Genomic DNA, 25,993 nt, shown 5'->3' with positions numbered 1-25,993 from the left:
AGCTCAGGCTGCGTTTCACCAGCTTCGGCTACTTCGCCAGTTACTGCTTCTCCTGGACAGGGATAGCTTGGCCACAGTGGTACAGGCACTAGTAACCTCAAGACTGGATTACTGCAGTGCACTGTATGTGGGGCTGCCCTTAAGGCTGGTTTGGAAGCTGGAGCTAGTGCAGAATGCAGCACTTGGCTGTTGTCAGGAGCTGCCCCTTTTCAGAGTGCAGCCCCTTTGCTGAGGGAACTGCATTGGCTGCTTATTCACTACTGGACCAGGTTTAAGGTTTTAGTACTAGTATGCAAAGCCCTAAACAACTTGGGACCAGGATCCCTGAGAGAGCGCCTTCTCCCTTCCCAGCCTGCCTGGTCACTGAGGTCATCGGAGGGCATGCTCCTGGTGGTTCCACATGGACCCATGGCCCAGTTGGAGTCCACCGGGAAAAGAGCCTTCAGTGTGGCGGCCCCCGTTCTATGGAATTCCCTGCCTTTGGAGGTCAGGCAGGCACCAACATTGTGTTGCTTTTGGTGCCTCCTGAAAACATTGCTATTTCAGCAAGCCTTCCTCGAGTGACCAGCTGCGGTTTATCAAACTTGGTTTGATCAGAACTCTGTTTCTTTCTTTTTTTCCTTTTTATAAAAGTTATTTTAACTCTTTATCCTGTTTGCTGTTCACTGCTCCAAGGTCTTTGGATGTGGAGTGGTATACAAATACCGTAAATAAATAAAATAAATGAGAAAAAATGACTCCTAAACCCTAGATGGGCAAGGAAGGGAACCGGACATCTCTCTCCGCCCCCTTTGGTCCCAGTGATGCTTTCAGGCAGTGAGCAGACAGAACCATGCACAATAAAAGGAGCTGCTCCCTCCGACACCTGTCCCCCATCCACAGGGGACTCAGCTGGGGTTAAAAGACCCCCACCTCCAGTTTCCCTTGACAATGTTGAGAGGCACCAGGCTACGGCTATGGCTGCTTCCCCTTGGTGGAAGCTCGAGGGTGTTGTCGGCTTCCCCTGAGCCCAGTGCATCTCTGTACTCACTGGGGAGGCAGGCAGGCATTGATCTCACACTGCCTGTGGTTTCCCGAACCCCCATCACAGCTGCCTGTGCAGCAACAGATCCAGTGCAAAGTGATGAAGTCGGCAGTAAGGTGAGGCTTTACCTCTGTGCTTCATTGGCAGCAGGCATTGGGGGGGGGGCTACAGTGAGGGGGCTTGCCTCCTTGCCAAGGCCCTCCCTACCATTATCCAGAGTGAAGCAGTCGCCTCAGGTGGCAGATGCTGGGAGGCGGCAGCAAGGTGTTGGAGGAGAGAGCTGTGGGCTATGCAGTCCGCTTTGCACCCGCTAAGTTAGCCTACAGCCTTCAGAGGCAGTGGAGGATACTGTCCCTAGGGATGGGCGGGTGCCCCCCCCATCCGGGTCCTCCGCGTGCCCACCCAGGCAGCCCCTGCCCCTGCTCGCACACACCCGGACCTGTGCTTGAGCTCCCCACTGCTCCCCGAGCCACCAGCACTCATCTGAACGGCCTTGCTGAGCTCTGTGAGCACCATTTTTTGAAAAATAAAATGGCAGTCGCGGAAATGTGCATATTTGCTCCCCCTGATCTTGAAGTTAGCCAATAACCATCACAACTAGTTATTGTGTCAGATCCTAAGGCAAACTTTCCAGAGGGGAGGAGGAAAGTTGGGGTGGAGGATGGGTGGGAAGCACCAGTGGGGGTTGCTTGGTCCAATATCAGTGGGGCTGTGAATCTGCTCTGGGCTTCAGTCAGAACCAGTCAGAACTCTAAAGGAGCTATCCAAGGTGTTGAACCTATTTTGGGGATAGGGTTCAGCACCAGGTTCAGCCCCTTGGATAGCTCCTGTAGAGTTCTGACTGAAACCCAGAGTGGATTCACAGCCCCACTGGCACTGGAGCCAGACTGGGAAGCACCATAGGAGAGCTTTGTCCTTCTCATATCTAAAAACAGAGACTTTCTGAAAGAAAAACATTGAATCATTGCATCTACAAAACCACCTGGAGGCATAACACAGAGGCTAGTCCATACACTGATGACTGTAGGTCAGACAGCAGTTTGATAAAACTTGGCTTTGTGAAATGAAGCCTAGCCATTTAAGTCTGCTAAATACTGAGAAAGATATTGTTCTGGGATGGGGGTGAAGATGACCCGTCCTTTCTAACTCTGCAATTGTTGACTCTAAGGTTTCTGTAAGTACTGCTATCAGTGTTGGTTGCTCTGAGCAATGCCTTTGAAGACATGGCAAAAGATTGTTAGTAGCCCTAGTATTCAAGTGATGTGTCTCAATGGGAGCTAAGATGGCCCAAGGATGACTCATTCTTATCCTCTGAGTAGACCAGGGAGAAAAGGATTTGGCTCCCACTTGGAGGAGCAGGTCTTCCAAGCGCTGGCCAAGGCCCCGGCTTCACACACTGCTTGTTGTCCATTTGCGTGCCAGCTGAGGCAAGGAGCAGTGCATGAAGCCAAATCCCCCCTGTTATCTCCAATCACTGATCAGAGATAACACCGGGGATTCTTCCTCCAACAGGCTCCTCCAAACCCGGGGATGGGGCTGGAGGAGCCTGTTGGGGACTCCATGAGCTGGATAGGGAATCTCTGTGGTCAGATTAGACTTGCAGGCCAGATCAGTGTGAAAGCAGGAGACGCCTGCTGTTTTGGGGGGAATGAGTTTGAAAGAGACACAGAGAGAACTGAATTCTTCTCTACAAGACTCCTTTGCTGGTGGTCCCCCAGAAGCCTAATGGGGAGAGCAAGCATCTGCCGGAGGGGGATTGCTGTGAGCCTCCACCTTTTGTTCAACCTGTATAAATCCGTAACTAAACCATATATCACAAAAACACCAGAAGTCTCCAGTGAGCTCATTTACTTTGGGTAAAGCACTTGCATCCCTACAGCTCTCCCCACACAGAGAATTGGGGTGTGAGCTTGTAAAATCCAGGTTCGCTAAAGCTGCTGTCCATGAGGAAAGCAATCCAAGTGAAATTTCCTTTGCTTGAATAACACAGTGTCTGATCTGTTATTAGTGAGACTGAATGTAAAGGGAACTATTCTTGTGTGAAATATGGAGAGAATCCTGACTACGGATACACAAGCTTCGATCATTTTGGATGGGCCTTTTTATCATTGTTCCGACTGATGACACAAGATAGCTGGGAACTTCTCTATCGGCAGGTGAAGTGTTATTTTTCATCTATTTTGCTGAAGAGTCTGTATGCCCTTTTAAACCTGGAATCAGTGGAGGATGGTGGCTCAAATGTCAGTGGAGCAGTGAATCCGCTCCAGGTTTCAGCAAGAACCAGTCAGAATGCCAAAGGAGCTATCCAAGGTGCAAAGCACCTTTAGAGTTCTGACTGGTTCTGACTGAAACCTGGAGCAGATTCTGTACCCCAATGACACCAACCCCCATTGCCCAGAACAGTGTAAATGTTTTACATAAATAAATAAATAAATATATATATATATATATATATATATATATATTCACACACACACACACAAATGTTTAACATGTTGCCTTTTCTGTGCTGTATTTTTTCCCATCTTCACTAGTTTAATATGAATGGAACAAAATACACTATCAAATCTGGCAAATTTTGGAATCTCAAAATCAGTAACTTTGTGCTTACAGGTTATCAGAACATCTGGGAAATCCTACATCATCTTTTTTGTGATAGTCATCTTTCTGTGCTCCTTTTATCTCTTTAATTTAATCCTGGCTGTTGTAACTATGGCATACGAAGAGCAAAACAAAGCAACGCATGCATATACAAAGGCAAGGGAGATATTACTTCAAGAAGCAAAAGAAATATTAAGGAAGGAAAAGGTCTGTAAAAAAAGTGGCTCTACAAATACTAAGGCAATTTTTTAAATTATCCAAGCTGTATAGTTCAGTTGCTTTTAAATGCAGCCATAATAATTAACTATACCTTTTTGTAGTAAAAGAAAAAAAGATTGCAACGCCTAACGTATGAATAAAATGAAATAAGTTAATGGATTTGGTTGTGGTGGCTGTAACTATGATGAAACCTCTGGCTGGTATTGGTTGATGTGATCTTTTGGAATGTGATGTCTCTCCCATGTGCTCTTTTCACTGTTAATAGTAAAAAACAAAATAAAATACTGTTTTACTATTTGAGCACTTCCAGACAAGGCTTTTATAGTGCCATCGCTCTGGCTCATTCACAGCATTTTACAGGGGGTACAGATGTCGTCGTCTTCAACTCATAACCCTCCTGTGTTTTTCCACCTCTTCATCTTTGTCTTACCACAAATAATTAACGGCACAATCCTATGCATGTTTAGACAGAAAGACAGGGGCTGAAAAAACAGAAGTTAGTATCAAAGACAGGAATCCTTGCTCTAATTTTCAGTCTGGTTTCAGACCAGGGTCCGGCACTGAAACAGCCTTGGTTGCTCTGACTGATGACCTACTCCAGGTGAAAGATAAGGGGAGTGCTACCCTGTTGATCCTCCTGGATCTCTCAGCGGCTTTTGATATCATTGATCATGGTATCTTACCGGATTGGCTCTGCAAGATAGGGGTTGGGGACACTGTGTTACAGTGGTTCCACTCCTACCTGCTGGGCCGATTCCAGAGAGTGGTACTGGGGGATTCATGTTCCACCCCATGGCTTTTGGTGGTTCCCGAGTCCAGGAACTGGGTAAGCGACCTGTCCTGGATGGGGTTGCACTCCCCCTGAAGGAGCAGGTGTGTAGCTTGGGAGTACTCCTAGATCCATTCCTGTCACTGGAGCCCCAGGTGGACTCCATGGCCCAAAGTACTTGGGGCCAGCTGATCTGCCAGCTACAGCCTTTCCTGGACAGGGATAACCTAGTCACAGTAGTGCATGCACTGGTAACATCCCGATTAGACTACTGCAGTGCACTTTACGTGGGGCTGCCCTTGAAGATGACTCAGAAGTTCAAGCTAGTGCAAAATCAGCAGCTAGACTGTTGACAGGAACATCTCGTAAAGATCATATAACACCAGTTTTAAAGGAATTGCACTGGCTGCCAATACAGTTCTGGTCAGAATTCAAGGTGCTGGTGATAACAGGTTCGCCTGGCACCTACGTTGTATTCCTTTCGGTGCCAGGTGAAGACCTTTTTATTTTCCCAGGCATTTTAGCATTTTAGCTTTCTAAATTTTTAGCTTTGCTGTTTTAAATCTGTATTTTAAACTCCTGCACTGCTGCTAGGTTTTATTGTGGTTGTATTGTTATATTGTGGTTTTAATGTTCTATATATTTTAAATTGTTTTATTGTGTGTTGTTTGGTTTTAATTTTTGTGAACTGCCCAGAGAGCTTCGGCTATTGGGCGGTATAGAAATGAAAAAAATAAAATAAAATAAAATAAATAACATCTGAAGTCCTAAGCAGCTTGGCACCCTGATATTTGAAGGAGCGCCTCTCCCTATATATGCCTGCCCGAGGACTGAGATCTGTTGGAGGGACCCTCCTCTGCGTCCCACCAGTGCAAGACATACACTATGGTGGACCGTGAGAGAGGGCCTTCTCTGCTCTGGCACCCCAGTTGTGGAATGCCCCCCCCAGGAGGCCCAATTGATACAGCCATTGGTTTTGTTTCAGTGCCAAGTTAAAACATGGCTTTTCACCAATGTCTTTGAATTCCCTAAAGCTGCACACTGTTTTAACTGTTTTATTGTTTTAGATTTTCTAATTGGTATTAGCATGTCAAATGGTTTAATATGCTTTGAGCTGTTTAAATTATTTATTGTTTTATACTGTTTAACTTGATTTTATCTGTACGCCACCCTGAGATCTTAATGATATAGGGCGGGATACAAATGTTTTAAATAATAAACAAACAAACAAATTCAGTCTTACTTCATGTGAAAAATTTATTTAGGGAGCAATCCTATGGCTGCTAGTCAGTGGCTAGACAGCCATAGGATATGTCTTTTTCCGGGAACTGACCTTGGAGCCTGTCGTCTGAGGCCGGTTCCTGGAGAACTGACCTTCCTGCCCTTCTGCGCTGCCTGCGAGGCAGCGTGGAACGGCCCCGTGCTCCACACTTGGAAGAGGAGCGCGGAGTGGCCAAAACAGGGTGTCCCGGGGGGTGTTCCGCGGCGGGGAAGGTGGAAATGCTGTTACGACACATCCTATCTGTCATCCTATAGCTTCCTCCCCCACTCCGCCTTCCCACTCTAGACAGCTGAAATCGGCTGTCTAGCCACAAATGCGGGCAGGAGAAGCGCGGAGGGAACGATGTCCTCCATGCTTCTCCTACCCTGCACTGGATAGGCAGTCACGTCCGAGTTCGGAGGCGGCCGCCTATCCCCATAGGATTGTGCCCTTAGTTATTTTAGTTTTTGAACACTTAAAATACTGCAACAGTTTGCATGCAAGTCAGTGGAATATCTTGAGGCTTCTACATGCAATTAAGTGCTTGATTTGACCGAGGAGGAGGTTTGAGGGTTCACATCTCCCCTGCTCTGCTTATTTCTAAGCAGTTATAAATTCTGTAGTGCAAAGCAAAAGGCATGTAGGCTGCATATTCCAATGTTTTGGATTATGCTTCTAGGTAGCATAAATGTTCTGTTTAGGGCAGATCTAAACATTGTTGTTGAGATATATTTCCAATGGTCCTAAGCCCACAGATTGCTTAATGAGATCTGTATTTCTTCTATACATGTTTACATGTCTGTGTTTTAAAATATGTACCTTAACGTGTAAGCAAAATCATTGCTGGCTCTTCCTCTGAAAGCGGAGAGGTTATTTTCTACTGGATGTTTGTTCTTGGGGTGTCTGTGTATTCAGCTGCAGAGAATTCCACTCCCCATCACCTGTCTTTACACGGAACAGGCTTTCACATCTTGTCACCAGTATTTCCTTATCATGGTTACCAAGACTGTGTTAATCTGCTTACTTGAAAAATGTCTATTCTAGGAAGTGACTGACCGAAGGCTTGTTGCATCCTCCGATGACACTGAAATGTCAAGTGTAGAATCCCAAAATAAAAAAAACAGCAAAAGCAAGACAAAGAAGAAACACATGACGCCCAAAACGTATGGGGAAGATGAAACCATGTTTTATTCACCACCTGATAATAGTCAAAAAGAACTTGTAAGTTTTAGTGGCAATAGCTTTAACGGCATCATCATCTTTATATGCAGATCTTGGAAGGGAGTGCAAGATCAATCACTAAAGATTAGCTAAGGACCCATTTGGATGTAGAAAGTGCATAATGGGGCAACAAAGGTAATACTGTGTTTTACTTTTAGAGCTGAAAAGCAGGGGCATCATTCAAGAGGGCCCACCTGGGCACCTGCTCTGGATCTTTTTTGAGCTGTGCCCCGGATCTTTTGAGCTGTCCTAATTGCCATTTTTTTAAACATTTTCCCATTGACTTGCATAGGAAAACAGAAATGGCCATAACTTTTATAGTTTGTACGATAAATACATGAAACTTGGTGACCTGGCAGTCCCTGTGGAGCTGACTGAGCCTGCCAAAGTTCAGACAGTTAGGTCCAGTGGCTTTTGTGCTAACCACAGGTAAAATTTGCTTTTTTCAAGAAAATCTGTCAAAGCAAAGAGCTATAAATTTTTGTGCTTCCACATAAGTTCATGGAATATGGGGACCTGGCAGCCCCTATGGAGCTGTCTGATCCTGCCAAATTTCAGACAGTTAGTTTCAGTGGCTTTTGTGCTAGCCATGCATAAAGTTTCCTTTTCTCAAAGACTAAAACAAAAAGCTAACCAGAAGGTGTTTAAGGTGAACATTAGGGGGTCACTATCCCTAATCTCTAGTGTAGGTTTTTTTGAGGTGCAAAAAATCTCTCTCCCCCTACTTTTCTTTTCTGCTCTTGCATGCCCATTGTTGGGAGTTTGCGTGCAATTAAATTTTAAAGAGGCAGAAGGAAGGGAAGAAACAGCTCAATGTGAAATACTGGTATTTTTCACACAGCATCTGATTTTACTGCCCCAAACTGGAACCTTTGGCTTCTGCGGAAGTTTAGTAGCTTCAGTACAGCACAGGAGCCAATCAGCCTCCACAAACTTCTTTCTCCCCCTCCGCTTTAATTTCTCCTGAATAGCTGTAGAACTCAAATTATTCCAAAAGGAGGGCTAGGACTATGTGGTGTCATGGTCGAGGAACTGCTGAGGCTTTCAAATAGGTTCTAGAGGGTTTTTTTTTTTTAAAGCTAGAAAAAGCCCTCTGCCACCTCACCTCATAAAGTTAATGTAAGTATGTGCAATCCTTACAAACCCTCCACAGCCTCCTAAATTCCTCTGAAGTACTACCTCTCTGAAATGAGCCACTTGGCTTAGGGAATTCTCCCTACTCCCCTGGCCCCTGCACATTTCCAATCACCATTCTTTACTTCTTCCCTCCCCCATCCTGTTCTTTCTTTCTCTTCTTTATTCCACCCAGAGCATATCTTGAGGAATTCTTAAAGAGAATTCCCTTCAGTGGGCAAGAGAAGATCTGAACTGTATTTGACTTTATACAAACAGACAAGACGGTTCCTTTTCCTCCTTCTCACGCGAGACTGTGAGAAAAGTGGGTTCACATGGTTGCAGAGAAACAAATCTGGGGCTGTTTTGTTTGTCAGTTGCCATTATCCAGCAACAGGAAGGGCTGTAGCTCAGTGGTAGAGCCCATGCTTGGTATGAAGAAGGTTCCAGGTTCACTCCCCAGCATCTCCAGGTAGGGCTAGGAAAGAATCCAGCCTGAAACCCTGGAGAGCTGCTGCTGCCAGTCAGAGTTGGCAATACTGGCTAGATGGACCCAGGGTCTGACTCAGCATAAGGCAGCTTCCTGTGTTCCCCTGAACAGAAAGCTTTAAGGAAAATAGGAGTTTGGGGTTTGTTTTTTAAGTGGAGGGGAGATAAATACTGCTCATTTATACAAGCCTATGTATGCCTACTCAGAAGCCCCATTATGATAATGAGGCTTACCCTCAGGAAAGTGTGCAGAGGATTCCAGCACAGGTTACTTTTGCAGGGAGGTCTGCACCCTGATGTTCTGCATGTTGACTCAGAAATAAGTCCTGAGCTGTGAGCATGGTACTGCAGGCTTAATACAGTGCCTGCCCAATTCTGTCTAATGAACTGACTACCCTTTCAGCTCAGTCCTATGCATGTTTTGTTGTGTGTGTGTGTGTGTGTGTGTGTGTGTGTTATTTTGCATGAACTCTAGCTTCATTGGTGAGGGAAAGGCACTTAGTACATGTTCAGAGTTTCTCCATAACTTAGCCTTAGTTTTGAAAACAGAGTTTTGAAAACGGACTCATTGGCTGAATCCTGGTGAAGTCTTGGCACAAATGAAGTGGGGAGGAAGGAACAATGAGAACTTGTGCATAACAAGGAGGAGGTAGAGGAGAGTTGCACAAAACAAGATATGTTTTTATGAAGAGTTGCTGGAGGATGGTAGGATGAGGAGATGGTTGCATGGAGGGGAACAGAATTGGTAGGAGGAGAATGAAGTGCTCAGTGGTGAAAGAAAAGCATTCTACATATACTCAGAGGCACTCTGTATTTAAGAACATAAGAAGATCTGTGCTGCATTAGACCAAGATCGATCTAGTCCAGCATTCTGTTCACACAGTGGCCAACCAGATGCCCACGGGAAACCCACAAGCAGGACATGCGTGCAATAACAACTTCCCACCCATGTTCCCCTGCTAACATTGCTGAAATGTAAATAAATTCTTGTAATTCTAAATTTGCATGCATGTATATCCTTCAGAAACTTTGCAGGTTTCTTGTCTGGCGGACACCTCTAATGATCTGTGCATTTTCATACAAATTTGCCCAAAAACTATTGGGGAAGGGGTGAAGGGAAGAGAAAGCAAATCACTCCCTCCCCCAAATTGGAGAACTCCCCTTCCACATGAACTGCTGCACCTATCCTTCTGAAACTTTGCTGGTTTCTTACTTAGGGACACCTCTAGGCTGCCTGTAATTTTCAGAATATGGTCCACAAGGAAAATAGGGAGGTAAGTATGTTCTCTTTTGGAGACCCTAAAACGTCAAGGCTATCCTTGCACAAACCCCCCTGTGGCTATCATTCTGAAATTTGGCAGACATAATCCCCTCTGATGGGGTAATGAGTCCTGAAACGTTTATCCAATTCTTCCAAGTAATAAAAATGTTATTGGCATTTCCTTTAAAAAGGAAATCAAAACATAAACCCTGCAGCTATTTTTCTGACATTGGGCAGGTGTATCCCCTTCTAGCGGGCTACTATGCCTGAAATTATCATCCACTTCTGACCAGGAGGAAAAAGTTACAGTTTCTTTTTCTAATTTCCCATGCTAGTCAACAGGAAGCATACAGACTAATTTTTCCAAAACTTGACTCAGGTTTGGCGCTGCGCTGAAGTGGTCTGACTACAAATTGGCCTGAGCAGAAGTGGGATGTTTTCCAAAATGCTGAATTGGGATCTGAGTTGAAGTGGGGTGGGGGGTGTCAGTGCACACTTATGTCTGTCTGTATGTATGTAAACTATACACACACACAAGCACACCACATGCACACACACCACACACACACACACATATATATATATATTAGAGGTGCACTTAGACTCGCATACACACACACACACACACACACACACTGGTGTTATGGGCCTGTGCCCCGGATCTTTTAAGAACATAGTAACGCCCCTGCTGAAAAGAAATCCCAAATAATTCGACATCCATCCAGATCTCACACTAATGAATTCAAATTTCAACATCTGTATTTTATCCAAGAATTACAAATTGTTTTGCTTTTCTCACCTGTTTTTGGAGATGTTTGAGCATCGGTACCAAAACGTACTCCTTTATTTAACCAAGCAAGCATTTGCTAAATCCAGTTGCATGAAGTATTTGAAAGTCACTGTATGTCTCCTGCTGTCCCGTATTGCAAAATGACATCAAATTCTAAACACTAAATCAAATATTGTCAAATCAGGAATGCATTTTTGACATAATATTCAATATTACAGGAGTCAAATACTAACATAAGGATAGAAATATTTTATGAATGGCTAGCATCAAAATTTGCAATTTTTTTTTTTTACAGAGAACTTTGGCAGGAGGGAGAATACAGTTCATTTCAGTTCCGCTTCTAGAGATAAATATCCCACACTGCTTTGGAAGGTTTCCCAGCCTACAGGAGTTACTTTTTCAGGGAGGAAGAATGTGCAGTCCCTGCCAGTAGAAGCTAGTGGTTCTGATTTCAGTGGGTCTGTAAATCTGCTCTGGGTTTCAGTCAGAACCAGTCAAAACTCTAGAGGAGCTATCCAAGATGCTGAACCCATTTTGGGGATTAGCTTCAGCACTTTGGACAACTTCTTTACAGTTCTGACTGAAACCCAGAGCGAATGTATAGCCCCACTGAAATTGGAGCCACCAGCCTCCACTGACCCCGACTCTTAGCAGTTCTGCTGCATCAGAAATAGTTTACCAACCACCTAACTCTGATGACAGCTATTTTGAGATGGACTTTATGCTTTTAACTAACCTTCTTTGATCTCTTTGGGCCCATCATTCTCTCTGCTTCTCTGTTCATCAATTGGGATTGAGTAAATAAATGGAGATATGGTGCTAGCAGTCTTCCCAAACCTGGTACCCTCAGACATTTCAAGACTACATCTATCATCCCTGATCATTGGCTTGCTGGCTTGCTGGGCTGATAGTAGTCCAAAACATCCAGAGGGCACCAGGCTGGGGAAGTCCAGGTGGTAATGTTCTTTCAAATATTCACTTTTGTTTTCTGCACTCAAAGAAGGAGCTGTTGATGTCCTATCACTTACCAGCTGAAACTCTTGATGATCCGTTTCAAAGACAAAAGTTAACAACTGCTGCCAATGTTATCAGCAAAACGATGGGTGAGTTTAATTTTTTTTTAAAATAAGGGTACATCCTTCAGTGGATTTTATTGTTGTGTGAAAGATGAAAGTGATCTGAATCAGCATTATAAAATAATAATAATAATAACAATAATAATAATAATAATGATTATAGACTACATATTGCAAAGCATGCTGGAAAAGGGGGGAAGTAATTGGCTAAGCAGTGAAAAGGTGACTCTCCCCCTTTTTTAGCATGATTTTCAGTGCATAGTCTACCTTTTTTTTTTACTGGCTGGATGAGACCAAAGTCTATCTAGTCCAGCATTCAGTCTTCACTGGCTGAGAATCCATAAGGATCTTTGCTTGCCAACACTGTAAACTACTGTGTCACTACAGCTTTCAGAGACATCATTACCGGAACTTGGGTATCTAGAATTCAATATGAATTCTAGAATTAGGAGTGCTAATTTGGCAGATGTTCAGATAAAAGTCTGAGTCTATACATCTTTACTTTGGATAATGGAAGACATTGTTATAATTCAGTGGTATTTGTCTATGGTTACATTTGATTTTAAATTAGTGAGTTAAAGTAATTTGTAGATCTATCCATCTGTCTATCTTTTAGTGTGTAGTATATGTGTGTGCGTCTTAGTGTGTGTGTGTGTGTGTGTGTGGAGAAAGAGACAGAGAGAGGAACAAGATTCATTAAGCATAAAACAGATACCGTGTTCCTATTTATTCACATGCCTTTTTTAATAATTTAAGCAGATATTAGAATAAATATTTGCCTTTTATATCATCCTACATGAGCCTATCTATAATAAAGTTTTGAATAATTGCATTAGAAAGAGCTATGCACAGTAGTAGACCATCATGCATGTTCCTCAGCTATTTTTCAAAGTTTTACCATCAAAATGATTGAAAGTTGTAGCTCATGTAGGATTGGGGCCTCTGTAGATGCTTTTCAAGCTGTGTCTGTATATGTTGAAAAGGATTACCAGTGATTTTTAACTGAAATTGTTCTCTCGATACATAACTTTTCATATATACCTGTAATTGTGTTCCTCTTACTATTTAGAATGGGAAGAACCAAAATTCCACTTCCCTCCTGGCTTGAAACAAGCTGCCAAAAAATATCTCATTTGGCAGTGCTGCCCACTCTGGTTGCAAATAAAGGAAAGTATAAAGAAAGTAATGATAAATCCATTCATGGAACTATTTATTCAGCTGTGTATTATAGTGAATACTCTGTTAATGTCATTAGAAAATTACATTTCACAAGACTTGCTTGCTACAGGAAACGAGGTAAGTAAAGTCAAAGACTTCTTAAGATGCATGCCAAGAATTACTCTTTTACTGTTTTGCTCTGGGATAATTTTGTTCTTGTATTTGGAGTGCCTTTGAACTACATTTTGTTCCTAGAAATCATGTTTAATTATTCACTTCTGCTGTTCTATGTGAAATGGTGCAGTTGCATAGTGAAGTGACTATTTGGTGGGGGGAAAATTGTTGCAAACCTGGAATTGTTGTTGTTGTTGTTGTTGTTCAGTCGTTCAGTCGTGTCCGACTCTTCGTGACCCCATGGACCATAGCACGCCAGGCCTTCCTGTCCTGCGCTCTCTCCCGGAGCGTGCTCAAGTTCATATTCATTGCATCCGTGATGCTATCTAGCCATCTCATCCTCTGTCGTCCCCTTCTCCTTTTGCCTTCAGTCTTTCCCAGCATCAGGGTCTTTTCCAGGGAGTTTTCTCTTTGCATTAGGTGGCCAAAATATTGGAGCTTCAGCTTCATTATCTGTCCTTCCAATGAGCACTCAGGGTTGATTTCCTTTAGGATGGACTGATTTGACCTCCTTGCAGTCCAGGGGACTCGTAAGAGTCTTCTCCAGCACCACAGTTCGAAAGCATCAATTCTTCGGCGCTCAGCCTTCCTTATAGTCCAGCTCTCACAGCCATACATTACTACTGGGAAAACCATAGCTTTGATTAGACGGACCTTTGTTGGCAAGGTGATGTCTCTGCTTCTTACTATGCTGTCTAGGTTGGCCATAGCTTTCCTCCCAAGGAGCAAGCGTCTTTTAATTTCATGGCTACAGTCACCGTCTGCGGTGATCTTGGAGCCCAAGAAAGTAAAATCTGTCACTGCTTCCATTTCTTCCCCTCCTATATGCCAGGAAGTGATGGGGCCAGATGCCATGATCTTCGTTTTTTTAATGTTGAGTTTCAAACCAGCTTTTGCACTCTCCTCTTTCACCCTCAACAAGAGGCTCTTGAGATCCTCTTCGCTTTCTGCCATTAGGGTGGTATCGTCTGCATATCGGAGGTTGTTGATAATTCTCCCGGCAATCTTAATTCCGACCTGTGATTCATCCAACCCGGCATTTCTCATGATGTACTCTGCATATAAGTTAAATAAGCAGGGTGACAATATGCAGCCTTGTCGTACTCCTTTCCCAATTTTGAACCAATCGGTTACCCAACCTTAATGTTCAAATTTCCCAGGGTCTGAACTCTAGTTTAAACATTATCATCAGGAGCAGATGGGTGCCCCTTCCTTCTGCCACGCATCTAAAAGAGCAAGTGACATGGGCTGGGGGAGAAATTTGTTCAGGTCTGCATTTTAGTGTAAATTTACCCAATTTTGCACTTTCAAACCAATATGTGATCAAAAACTGAATTAACCTTCAAAATTCACACTTCTTTGAATTCTGAAATGGAGTTCTCCAATTAAAGCATATGTACAAAAAGGCATATATTAGGGAAAATACTGTTCAAAACTCCATTATATTAGGAAAGTTACTTGCAAAAATATGTATATTAAGCAAAAAGGCATATAAAATGCATGTATTAGGAGAAACATGCACAAAAATGCTTAGGAATTTTCATACATATTTTAAAAACCAGACCAAACTTGAAACTGTAAAAATGAGAAACTGAGAGAAATCAAAACTGACAGATTCATTCATCCGTATATGTGACACAGTGTCTCTAAGCAGAGGCCTGTATATATATGGCAGGTGGATTCATATGATCTCCCCGTGCCTCCCCTGTTTTGTGAGGGAAAAATATTCCATGGATCAGGGCATCATGCATCATGCAAGCTTCCGAGATATTCTGGCATTAAGTGTCAAGGTTCCAAGCCCTCCCACTGAATAGTGAGGCAACAGAGATTCGCTGTGCAATCCACGAAGTCTTTATTCAATTAAAACATGTCTTCACACCTGTAGCATCTCTGAAAGCTAAGAACTGTCCTCTAAGCCTAATTAGCTAAAAAAAAAAAAAAGTCAGTTGCCTATCTACTAAATGAACAAATTCCCGCCGTGCCCAACAGGCTTTTACTGGGCTCCTCCTCCAGGGAGGGTCCTCCTGACCCACCTTCTGATGGGCAGCCAATCTGGCAGACTGCCTCGCACCTCCCCTCGACTCCACCTGCTTAACCCTGAGGTGGACTCTAGGATCTGTCAATTTTTATTTATTTATTAAATTTCTTAATCGCCCATCTGGCCAGTCACCTGGCCACTCTGGGCGATGTACAATGGTACAATTTAAAACAGTAAAATTATACATTAAAACAATATTTAAAAATACCCTAACCCACACCATATGCCTGCCTGAATAACCAAGTTTTCGGTGTGTGGCGGAAGCTCATTAAAGAGGGGGCATGGCAGAGTTCCCTAGGGAGGGAGTTCTACAGAGTGGGGGCCACCACAGAGAAAGCCCTCTCCCACGTCCTCACCATCCTAGCTGACCTGGCTGATGGGACCGAGAGAAGGCCATCCGAGGCTGATCTTGTTAAGCGGCCTGTTTGGTGTTGCTGGAGGTGCTCTTTGAGATAGGCTGGGCCGGAACCGCATAGGGTTTTAAAGGTCAAAACCAACACCTTGAATTTGGCCTGGGAAACAACTGGTAACCAGTGCAACTCCTTCAGCACCGGAGTGATGTGATCTCGCTGGCGGCTGCCTTTAATCAGGTGAGCCACTGCGTTCTGCACCAGCTACAGCTTCCGAACTGTCTTCAAGGGTAACTCCACGTAGAGCTCATTACAGTACTCTAGATGAGACAAGACCAGGGCATATACTACTGATGGGAGCAGATGGTCGGGAAGGAAGGGGCGCAGCCGCCATATCAGATGGAGTTGGTGCAACGCTGTCCAGCTCATGGCTGACACCTGAGCCGCCATGAGCCAGGGACCCCCAGGCTGCAGACCTGGTCTTTCAAGGGTAGCCATACCCCATTCAACACCAGGTCAACATCCCCCAACCTCCTCTTGTCTCCCACCAAAAGCACCTCGGTCTTGTCAGGGTTCAGCTTCAGCTTATTCCTCCCCATCCAGGCACTCACCGTCTCCAGACATTTAGAGAGGGATTCCACAGCCAACCCTGGTGAAGATTTGAATGAGAGGTAGAGCTGCGTGTCATCCGGATATTGATGACACCACATCCCAAACCTCCTGATGATAGACCCAGCGGCTTCACATAGATGTTAAATAGCATCAGGGAGAGGATGGAACCCTGTGCCACCAATTCTGGTGTTCCCTCCCACTCCAACAAAGGCTGAGTTCCCATGGGGAGGGGAGATGGGGAAGATGGTATCTGAACCTGAGCCTCCTCTTTGATAATTTCCTGGCAAGATTCATCCCAGACTCATGGAGAGTTTTGGGGAATTTCCTCCCCCACTCTCTGTCTTGACTGGGCTTCTGCCTCCGAATTTGCCTCTGAATCTGAAACCAAACCAGGGAGCCTGGATTCCATCCTGACATCAAGGAAAAAGGCTTCTTGGTCAAGGTCTTGAATTCTACACCCTTCTGTTTATAAATCAAAAGCCTTGTTTCCTTTAGTGCTTTGCTATTTTATTCCCTTTTGAGCACGCTCCAGGAGAGAGTGCAGGACAGGAAGGCCTGGCGTGCTATGGTCCATGGGGTCACGAAGAATCGGACACGACTGAACAACTGAACAACAACATTTTATTCCCTTGGCATGTGAACAACCCAAAGTGTTTACACATGCATGGACAAATGGGTCTTGTATCTCAGGAGTAGGCAACATGATGCCCATGGGTGCTGATGCATCCCATGCCAGCTTTCTTGGCACCCTACTCCTTCCACTCCCCTGCCCCCCATTAACCCATTTTCTTACTGGCAGCTGGGACTGCAGTGAAATAGGTTTCTGTTGTTGTTGAAAACTGTGAGTTCAAAGGAGTTGTTTAGTGTGGTGGATCTCAGACCACCTCTGCCTTGTACTCAGCTTTTTGGGCAGGGTACTTTTCCTTTGCCACACCTCCCATGGCACCCATTTTGTGGTGGTGCCCAGGACAGTTTCTCAAATTGCCAAATGTGCCCACAGCCCAAAAAGTTTGACTCTCCCTGTGGTACATTGATGCATGCTATCAGAAATGAGTCACATGCCCATTCATTTTTGCTTGTCTGTGGCATTTCCCTCATATGCCTAGAAAGAAAAACTTTGGCATGGTAAGTGACTGCATTAATTCAGTCTTATTAACAAGAAGATTTGCTACTGTATTTCAGGAAAAGGTATAGCTTAGAAGAGTGAAATATTTACTGTATGATACATTCTTTATTCTGTCCTGACATCATTTCCATCTTGCAGGTTTTCACTGGCATTTTTACAGCTGAAATGGTCCTCAAAATGATTGCACTTGATCCACTTTACTATTTTCAAGATGCTTGGAATATTTTTGACTTTGTTGTGGTTATCATAGGCATAATTAATACAATGTTTGGCGGCCATCCATCAATTCTCAGAATGGTAATGATGAATCCTCTTCAATTATAGTCAGTATACATCTTCCATGGAGGTCTATGAAATCTTGACCCACAAATGGAGGACAAACGTCTCAAGATGCCGGAACAAAGATTTTATTTTGTAAAAAAAGCCCAACATGCTGAAATGCATTGGGCTTTTTAACAAATAAAATCTTTGTTCCAGCATCTTGAGATGTTTCTCTTCCATTTGTGGGTCTATTTTGGATGCTCTCCCACTTTTGCACCTATGAAATCTTGAGCCCATTTTCCTTGAAATCTCTTTTTTTTTTTAATAGGAAAGTAAGTGTATGTGGCAAAAGTTGATGACATGCTTAACGTTGTTGTTATGAACGTTCTTAACCATGCTTGTTATGAAGTCTTTGAGTGTGTGTTTTTAAAAACCTCCTTATCTGCTTGTGATGGAGCAAAATAATAAATGACATGGTAAAGCTGCACGTTCAAAGTTAGCACAACTCCCAGCCCATCCTATTCCTTTGCATAAAATGGCTTCAGTCTTGCAACCAAGACTGCACTTTCCCATACAAGCATGCCCAGGTTTTAAGTTTTTCGGGAGGCCCTACTCTCGGTCCCACCACCATTGGCAGCACACTTGGTGGGGACAAGAGTAAGAGCCTTTTCAGTGGTGGCTCCCAGGCTCTAGAACTCCCTGCCAAGGTAGGCAAGGGCAGCTGCCATTTGGTTGCACTTCCACCCGTGGGCAGGAATGTTTTTATTCAGGCAGACCTTTGGTATGTAAGCTGGTTTGTTACTGAAGGGGTTTTAACTGGTTGGATCCTGTTTTATTTCTGTTTTCTTTTATTGCTGTGTTTTAATTGTGTTTTTAATTTGTTTCCATCTTTTCATCAAGACATTGTTTTTAATCTGTGTTTTGCTATTGTAAAACACCATTTTGAATGCCATTTGTAGTAGAAAGGCAGGATATAAAGTTAATAAACAAACAAACTTAACCGCTGCCTTATTTTTGGCAAAACACATTTAACCATATTTTGTAACCTTTAACATACATTTTCTGTTTGCTACGATATGATTTGATGTATAATAAATATGTGAGAGTAGTACCAGGACAGCACAAGGTGAAATGAAATGCAAAGTGACAAGGCGCACAATGAAAGACACGTCCGGTTGAGTTGGTATTCTTTTGAGTACAGAGTACTGTTATGAGAGAATTGCATTTCATTGGGGAACATAAGCATCCTGGTCCAGAAAGAGAGATCTGCATGTGGAAGCATGCTTCCACCCTCATAGTGATCTCCTCTGGAACAGGAACTGCAAGAATGAATGACATGCACACCTTCAAATGCAGGTGTCCTTTATCTGTACTACATTGCTTTCAAGTGGCTGCACATCCAAATGAGCATTTCCATCTTCTTTTGGTGCAAATGGTCATACATAACTACACATGAATAGTGCTGGACTAGGGCACAGATGTTTTATCTATAGACCAGTCTCTCTCTCTCTCTCTCTCTCTCTCTCTCTCTCTCTTTTTAATAACTCAGTACTGAAAGACCAGAATCTAACCTCTCTTTTCTGGTGCTATTCTCTCTCTCTCTCCCTCTGTCTCCCCGCCTCCCCCCTGCTACAGCTGAGAATCTTCAAGTTGTCCAAGTTTTGGCCAGCCTTAAATAAGCTCATGAAAATCATGATGAAATCAGTGGGCCCACTGGGTAACCTCACCCTTGTTTTGGTTTTCACCATATTCATTTTTGCTGTGGTTGGCAAACAGGCCTTTGGGGACTATTACCATAAAGCTAACTTTAGCATTTGTATCAATGAAAAGATGCCAAGCTGCAACTTTAGTAATGCCAATGAAATATGTAGATTACGGTGGCATATGAAAGACTTCTTACATTCATTCCTTATTATATTCCGAATTCTATGTGGAGAATGGATTGAGACCATGTGGGACTGTATGCAGGTTGCTGGAGAAGGCCGATGCATTGTTCTGTTCATGCTAGTCCTGGTGTTAGGAAACCTAGTGGTAAGTTTTCAAAGATTTTCCTGACTTTATGGGACATATTTTAATCTATTTCTTTAGGGGCCCCTTTTCAACAATACTTTACTATTTATTTAATTACATTTTAAATCCGCCCAATAACTAATGTTCTCTGTGCAGATTTGTTGTTTATTTGTTCAGTCGCTTCCGACTCTTCGTGACTTCATGGACCAGCCCACGCCAGAGCTTCCTGTTGGCCATCGCCACCCCCAGCTCCCCCAAGGTCGAGTCCGTCACCTCCAGAATATCATCCATCCACCTTGCCCTTGGTCGGCCCCTCTTCCTTTGGCCTTCCACTTTCCCTAGCATCAACATCTTCTCCAGGGTATCCTGTCTTCTCATTATGTGGCCAAAGTACTTCAGTTTTGCCTTTAAGATCCTTCCCTCCAGTGAGCAGTCTGGCTTTATTTCCTGGAGGATGGACTGGTTTGATCTTCTTGCAGTCCAAGGCACTCTCAGAATTTTCCTCCAGCAAAAACTAAAATGCCATAGAACAGTTAAAAATATAAATACAATACAAATATTTAAAAGAATAAAATGCAGTATGAGGCAAAACAATAAACAGCATAGGAATCAATAAAACAGCCGCACTAACCTAGAGTTTATTACATTATCTGCCCTTTAACCAAAAAGGCTCTGCAGGCTTACGACCTAAAAGGCATGACACAAAAGGAAAGGGGAGGGGGAGGGGGAGGGGGGAGGGGGAAAAAGCACATTCAGGCACTAGATTCTAGGTTTTAAAGTTCAGCAAGTCACGGAAACAGGGCAAGGGCTGCTGCTTCATACAGATCCAGGCATGATGGAAGGGTGCCTGCTGACGGCTGCTTTCTTTCCCTCTGATGGCCTCACCAGCGACAGGTAGGAGGAAGGAGGAGGCTCTCAACTGAGCCTGTATCTGGGCATGCTGGACAGGTGCCTGACTCATTTGTACAAATGTATGCTGATTTATACAAATTAACTACATTTTGGGACTTTTCCTCTGAGAGATTCAGACATCCATTTTTTTCTCCGGGGACAAGGAAATGGAATCATGCATACCATGAAGTTCTGGTGCAAGGAGGGTCCTTCTTCCCCATTCTCCTGCCTCCATCAGAGATAATTAGCCCTCTGCAATGCTTCTTCCTGTGACAAAGAGGGAAATAAGACCAACTTCTCTCATTCAGAGAATCCTTCTCCACTGAGGAGGTCTCAGACCTACATAGTACATTTCCTTGAGGGGTTCTACACTAAGATGTACTGCTTTTCCACATCCCTTTGCAGATGTCTCCCGACGGAGGAGAGAGATTGCTGGGCGGTGGGTGGTTCTTCTAAATGATAATTTTTCAAGGGCAGTACGTTAGAGCTATTGTTGCCTGTGGTACATATATTTATCTTTTCTGTTCAAACATTGCCCAAAGTTATACCAGTTTGGCCAGTTTCAACTTGTACCTGAAAAATGTGTAAATTGGCACCACCCAGAAATATGTGTGTGTACCTGTAGCAACTTCCTAATGCAAGGATGAGGAACCCCTGGCCCTCAACTCCCATCAGCCCCAGCCAGCATGGCCAATGATCAGAGATAATGGGAATTGTAGTCCAACAAACATCTGGAGGGGTAGAGGTTCACCACTACTGGATAGAAGTATCCAGTATCATTGCATCAGAGGGAAAGAGCCAGTGTGGAGTAGTGGCTAGAGTGTTGGACTGGGAGCCGGGAGATCCGGGTTCTAGTCCCCACTCAGCTATGGAAGCTCACTGGGTGACTTTGGGCCAGTCACAGACTCTTAGCCCAACCTACCTCACAGGGTTGTTGTTGTGAGGATAAAAGGGAGAGGAGGAGGATCATGTAAGCCGCCTTGGGTTCCTTGCAAGAGGAAAAAAGGCGGGATATAAATGCAATAAATATATAAATAAATAAATAGTGCCTGTGAGATCACTGAAAATAAGTAATACTTTTCCTTCCCACTGTAGCTTAATTTTTTAAAAAATATTTAGTATTGTGGTTGATGTACGCATATCCACTACCATTGATTTTAAGTCCCACCAATTTCCAGATCTGGATCCAACCCTTTGTTCTTAGAACCTAATATTCATCCCAACATACATCCTTGGTGATTATCTGGATCCATTTAAATCTGGGTTCAGCACTGAAGCTGCCTTGGTCACCTTGATGAATGTCCCACACTGGGAAAAGGACAGTGGGAGCACAATCCTAATTTTCCAGCAGCTTTTAATGCAACTGAGCATGGTATTCTTCTAGACTGGCTTTCTGGGATGGGAGCAGAAGCACTTGGATGGCCAGTTCCAGAAGGTGTGCCTGAAAACTATTACTCTACCCTACAGCACTTGTGCTAGGTTGTTCCACAGGGCTCTATTTTGTCTCTCCATGCTGTTAAACATCTATGAGTAAGGTCATCTGGGGATCTCGAATAAGGTGCCATCAATATGTTGATGACTTCCAGTTCTATTTCTCCATTTCATTAGGGATGGGTGAATGAACAATGTTTGAGACCGCCAGGATTCTCTGAACATCGTCTCACTGTTGCCTAGTGCCCTATTTCCATTTGTGTTTGTGACCACTGCTTGCTCAGTGCGAATGGGAAACTTGTGCAAATTGAGTAGTGATCGAACGGGAGATTTGTGCAACTTCCCCCAAAGTGGCACAACTTTCCTCCATAGAGTAAAGCGGGGCTGATTCAGTCTGCAAAGGAAATTTGCAGAAATCAGGAATTTGAGCAAATCAGACTGGGAATCCAGAACGAGAAAAACAGAAGCATGTGTTTGATGATTTATGACTATTTTCAGCAGTCACGTGGTTGCGCTTGCGTTCAGAGCTTTGAACGGGGCATGCTCGTATGTTTTGCGACCAAAAACAAAATTCTCATACATCCCTACATTTCATCAGATCTAGATGAGACTATGGAGGTACTGAATTGATTTCTGAAATCAGTAATAGACTCTTAAGAGCCCCCTAAATTGGAAGCTCAATCCAGGCAAGATGGAGGAACTGATGATAGGTAGTTTATATAACCTGTGAGGTGGTATTCAACCTGTTCTGGATTGGGGTGCATGCCCCCAGCCTCATCTTTGGATGCCCAAGTGGCTTTCATGGCACAAAATGCCTTCTGTCAGCTAAGGCTGGTGTTGTCCACTTCAAGCCTTCCTGGATAAAGATAATCTAGTCACTGTTATTCACACTTTGGTAACTTCCAGACTAGACTGCTGCAATTTGTTGTACATAAGGCTGTCTTTGAAGACTACTCAAATAAATCGGTCCAAATTACAGCTGCTAGATTGTTGATTAGGATGGATGAATGGAACACGTCTCCCCTGTTCTCAAAAAACTCCACTGGCTGTTGGCGCATTTCTGAATAAAATTCAAAGTATTGGTATTAACATTAGAACTGATACAGCTTAGGACCTGCATAACTAAAGAACCACTGAGTCCTGCATGAACCTGCCCAAATGTTATGATAATCTTCAGAGGTCCTTCTCCAGGTGTCCTTATCTTTGGAGGAGAGGCAGCTGTTGACTGGGGAAAGGGCCTTCTCAGTGATGGCATCCTGGTTGGGTAATGCTCTCCTCACAGAGGTTATTCTGCTGCCAAATCACATGTATTTTTAGCCATCAGGTAAAGACTGTCTTCTTTGCCCAGGCCTTTTAATATACTTTTCATCTGGTTAATGCTTCTAATACATTTAAGCCTTCTGCTGCTCTGGTCATTATTTTGTAATATTACTTATAATATTATTTTCATTCTTGATGTGTAAGCTGTCCTGGACGTTTTTCAAACTGAAGGGCAAATATTTCAAAGAAATCACCTCTTGGTTGCTGTTATGTCTAACAAGTCTGGGTCTGCAAAGTATCACTGGGAGGGATAAATGACTTGGAAATTTCTCCTCTGTAGCACAATCACATGTGAGTGCTGAGTAGATCACTGCTTGCTTAGCCCTGCATTTCAGCAGTCTAGCACTGTCATGCAATTGTCCTCTAGAGTTGACCGCTGGGGTTTGGTGCTAGATGATGAGGAAGCTACTTGTCTAGCCCCAGTCTTGAATGGAAAAGCATGGGCTGAGAGGAATTGATAAGCACAAGTCATGTTCTTGGTTGCCCCCAGACCTATTAAAAGGGGAAGACTCACTCACCAGTCCCTGCAGGTGGGGTGGAGGTGGGGGGCTGAGGTTACGCTTGACATGTTCCCACCCACTTGCTGTTTCTCCATGGTCTTGGCCAGCCACTGCCCAGTTATTATAGGAGGAGGGAAACAGGAAATTCCCTTTTGTACACAGAGCTACTGGAGCTTCCCAAGTCCTTGATACTCGAAGTTCTATTAAAGGGCAAGGATTTGCCAGTCTGAAATGGTACAGTCCAGCAACACATTTTCTTACATCATATGAGGCTGCTGATAGTGTGGCTTGGCTCTTAGTTTTTTGACTACAGGCTGTCTGACAGGGGATGCTTTCTCAGCATCACATCTGTATACCAAGGAAAGATTGCTTGACAGTGCAGTCTTATACATGTGTACTCAGAAGTGAGCCCTGTTGAATTCAATGGGACTTACTCCCAGTAAGTGAGTGTAGGACTGAAGCCTAAGGGCGCAATCCTATGCATGTTTAGACAGAAGGAAGTCCTATAATTCCCAGCATTCCCCAGCCAATGCTCATGCTGGCTGGGGAGTTCTGGGAGCTGTAGGACTTTTTCCCATCCAAACATGCATACGATTGTGCCAATATGGTCTCTCTCACCCCCGGTCACTGTTTGTTTCATCTGGTTACTTTTCACCCAGGTCCTCAACCTCTTTATTGCTTTGTTGCTGAGTTCCTTCAGTAGCAGTGATCCGGAATCTGAGGCAAATGGAAAGGAGTGTCAGGTGGTCTTGGCTCACATTCAGAGGGGTCTGCAATTTGTCAAACATTTGCTGTGGGATCAGTGTTGTAATGTGCTCCTGCAAAAGCTGAAGACGGCAAGGACAAAAAACAAGAAAGTGATGGTTACCATCCAAAAGGCCTATGCCACTGAGCCAATGGACATCCAAGAGAACTGCGCCAACAATAAAAGTTCAAGAAATTGGGAGAACCCTGTAGCGGGTGGAAAACAGGAAGATTTTACAACAGGCTCTGATACATTTGTCTGTGTTCCCCTTGCTGAACAAGACAGTTTAAGTGAAGATGAAGAGCCTATCACTGCAGAAATGGAGCCCAGTAAGCAGGTATGATGCTAAGGCATTGGAACTGGAACTATTTCCAACGTTCTGTGGCTACTGAGCATGATTACATCCACATTGGGCTGGTTTTGGTTGGGTTCTGCCCTCTTACAGTTTTTGTAAAAGATTTTTCTTTGTACTTCTGTAAAACTTGGAGTTCCCCTGAGCATGTTTATCCCTCCTTCTTGTTTCTCAGTGGCCCAGTTTTGGCTGCATTCATGTTGGCACTGATAGGAATCATTTTTATTTTGCTAAAAGATCATTTTTAGTTTGACTGCTATAACTAAGAGCAAGGGTTAGAGGCACCCTAGCAACAGGCCTTAAGAAAAGGGGAACCTAAGAAAAGAAACTTGGAATGCTTCCATAGTGTGCCAGACGTTTCCTAGAACATATTCGCTCACTTTGCCAACTGTTGCTTTCTAACTTTGCTAATTGTTGAGTCTGTAAAAACTTTGCAATAAAGCAGTCCTAATTTAGAATAACCCGACAGCACTCATCACCTGAGTGTGCTATTAGAGGGAGTGTTAGCCACTAGCTTAGATGCCTTTTAAAGGATTAGACAAATTAGGTCTATCGACAAGACGGTTTTAGGGATGGCAGAGAATTCCGCCACGGACTCCAATGAGGCTGGATTCTTAGAATCCAGCCCCCCGGAGTCCGTGGCGGAATGGACCCCGCCACCCCGCGAAGTCCGACCCAGCCTGATCCTACCTGGCAGGCTGGCACTGCTGGCTCCGGATCCGGCCGGGTCTGTCCGCTGCCCCGTGCGGATGCAAAATGGCGTCTGGCATAGCGGACGCCATTTGCGTCCTTCCCTTTTTGCCGTGATAGGCTACGTAAATCTTTACATAGCCTATCACAGCAAAAAGGGAAGGACGCAAATGGCGTCCACTACGCCATTTGCGTGCCTCCTCCCTTTTTGCCGTGATATGCTACGTAAATCTTTATGTAGCCTATCATGGCCAAAGGGAGGCACGCAAATGGCGTCCGCTATGCCGGACGCCATTTGCGTCCGTAGACCAGCTGCGTCCGGAAGTCCGGCAGTGGCCGGCCTGAGCCAGCAGCTCTGTGGACTCGCCGCGGAGCGGAGCCGGCTGGGGAAGATTCCGGCGGGAGGACCGGATCGCCTCCCTCCCTGCAGACCCCCCAGCAGCCAGGTAGGTGAGGTCCGTACACCCCTAACAGTTATCTATTAGCCATGGTAACTAAATTGAAATTCCCT

General features: G+C 44.2%; 1 protein-coding gene across 1 annotated transcript in view; it reads left to right on the top strand.

Annotated features, from left to right (window-relative positions):
• LOC146345198 (sodium channel protein type 5 subunit alpha-like) overlaps window positions 1-25,993 on the top strand; it is a 79,520-nt gene that overhangs the window by 15,476 nt on the left and 38,051 nt on the right. Inside the window, exons 8-13 of the mRNA XM_084859833.1 lie at window positions 1,014-1,140; window positions 2,537-2,609; window positions 12,894-13,120; window positions 17,421-17,579; window positions 19,179-19,574; window positions 24,355-24,777. Coding sequence (XP_084715959.1) covers window positions 1,014-1,140; window positions 2,537-2,609; window positions 12,894-13,120; window positions 17,421-17,579; window positions 19,179-19,574; window positions 24,355-24,777 — 1,405 coding nt within the window. The remainder of the gene's footprint in view (window positions 1-1,013; window positions 1,141-2,536; window positions 2,610-12,893; window positions 13,121-17,420; window positions 17,580-19,178; window positions 19,575-24,354; window positions 24,778-25,993) is intronic.

This window comes from Heloderma suspectum, chromosome 5 (assembly GCF_057233095.1).
Source record: "Heloderma suspectum isolate Gila_16-S chromosome 5, 16-S_ref, whole genome shotgun sequence".
Classification (NCBI taxonomy): domain Eukaryota; kingdom Metazoa; phylum Chordata; class Lepidosauria; order Squamata; family Helodermatidae; genus Heloderma; species Heloderma suspectum.
The sequence above is the reverse complement of the archived record's forward strand: the minus strand, read 5'-3'. Positions and strand labels throughout refer to the sequence as shown.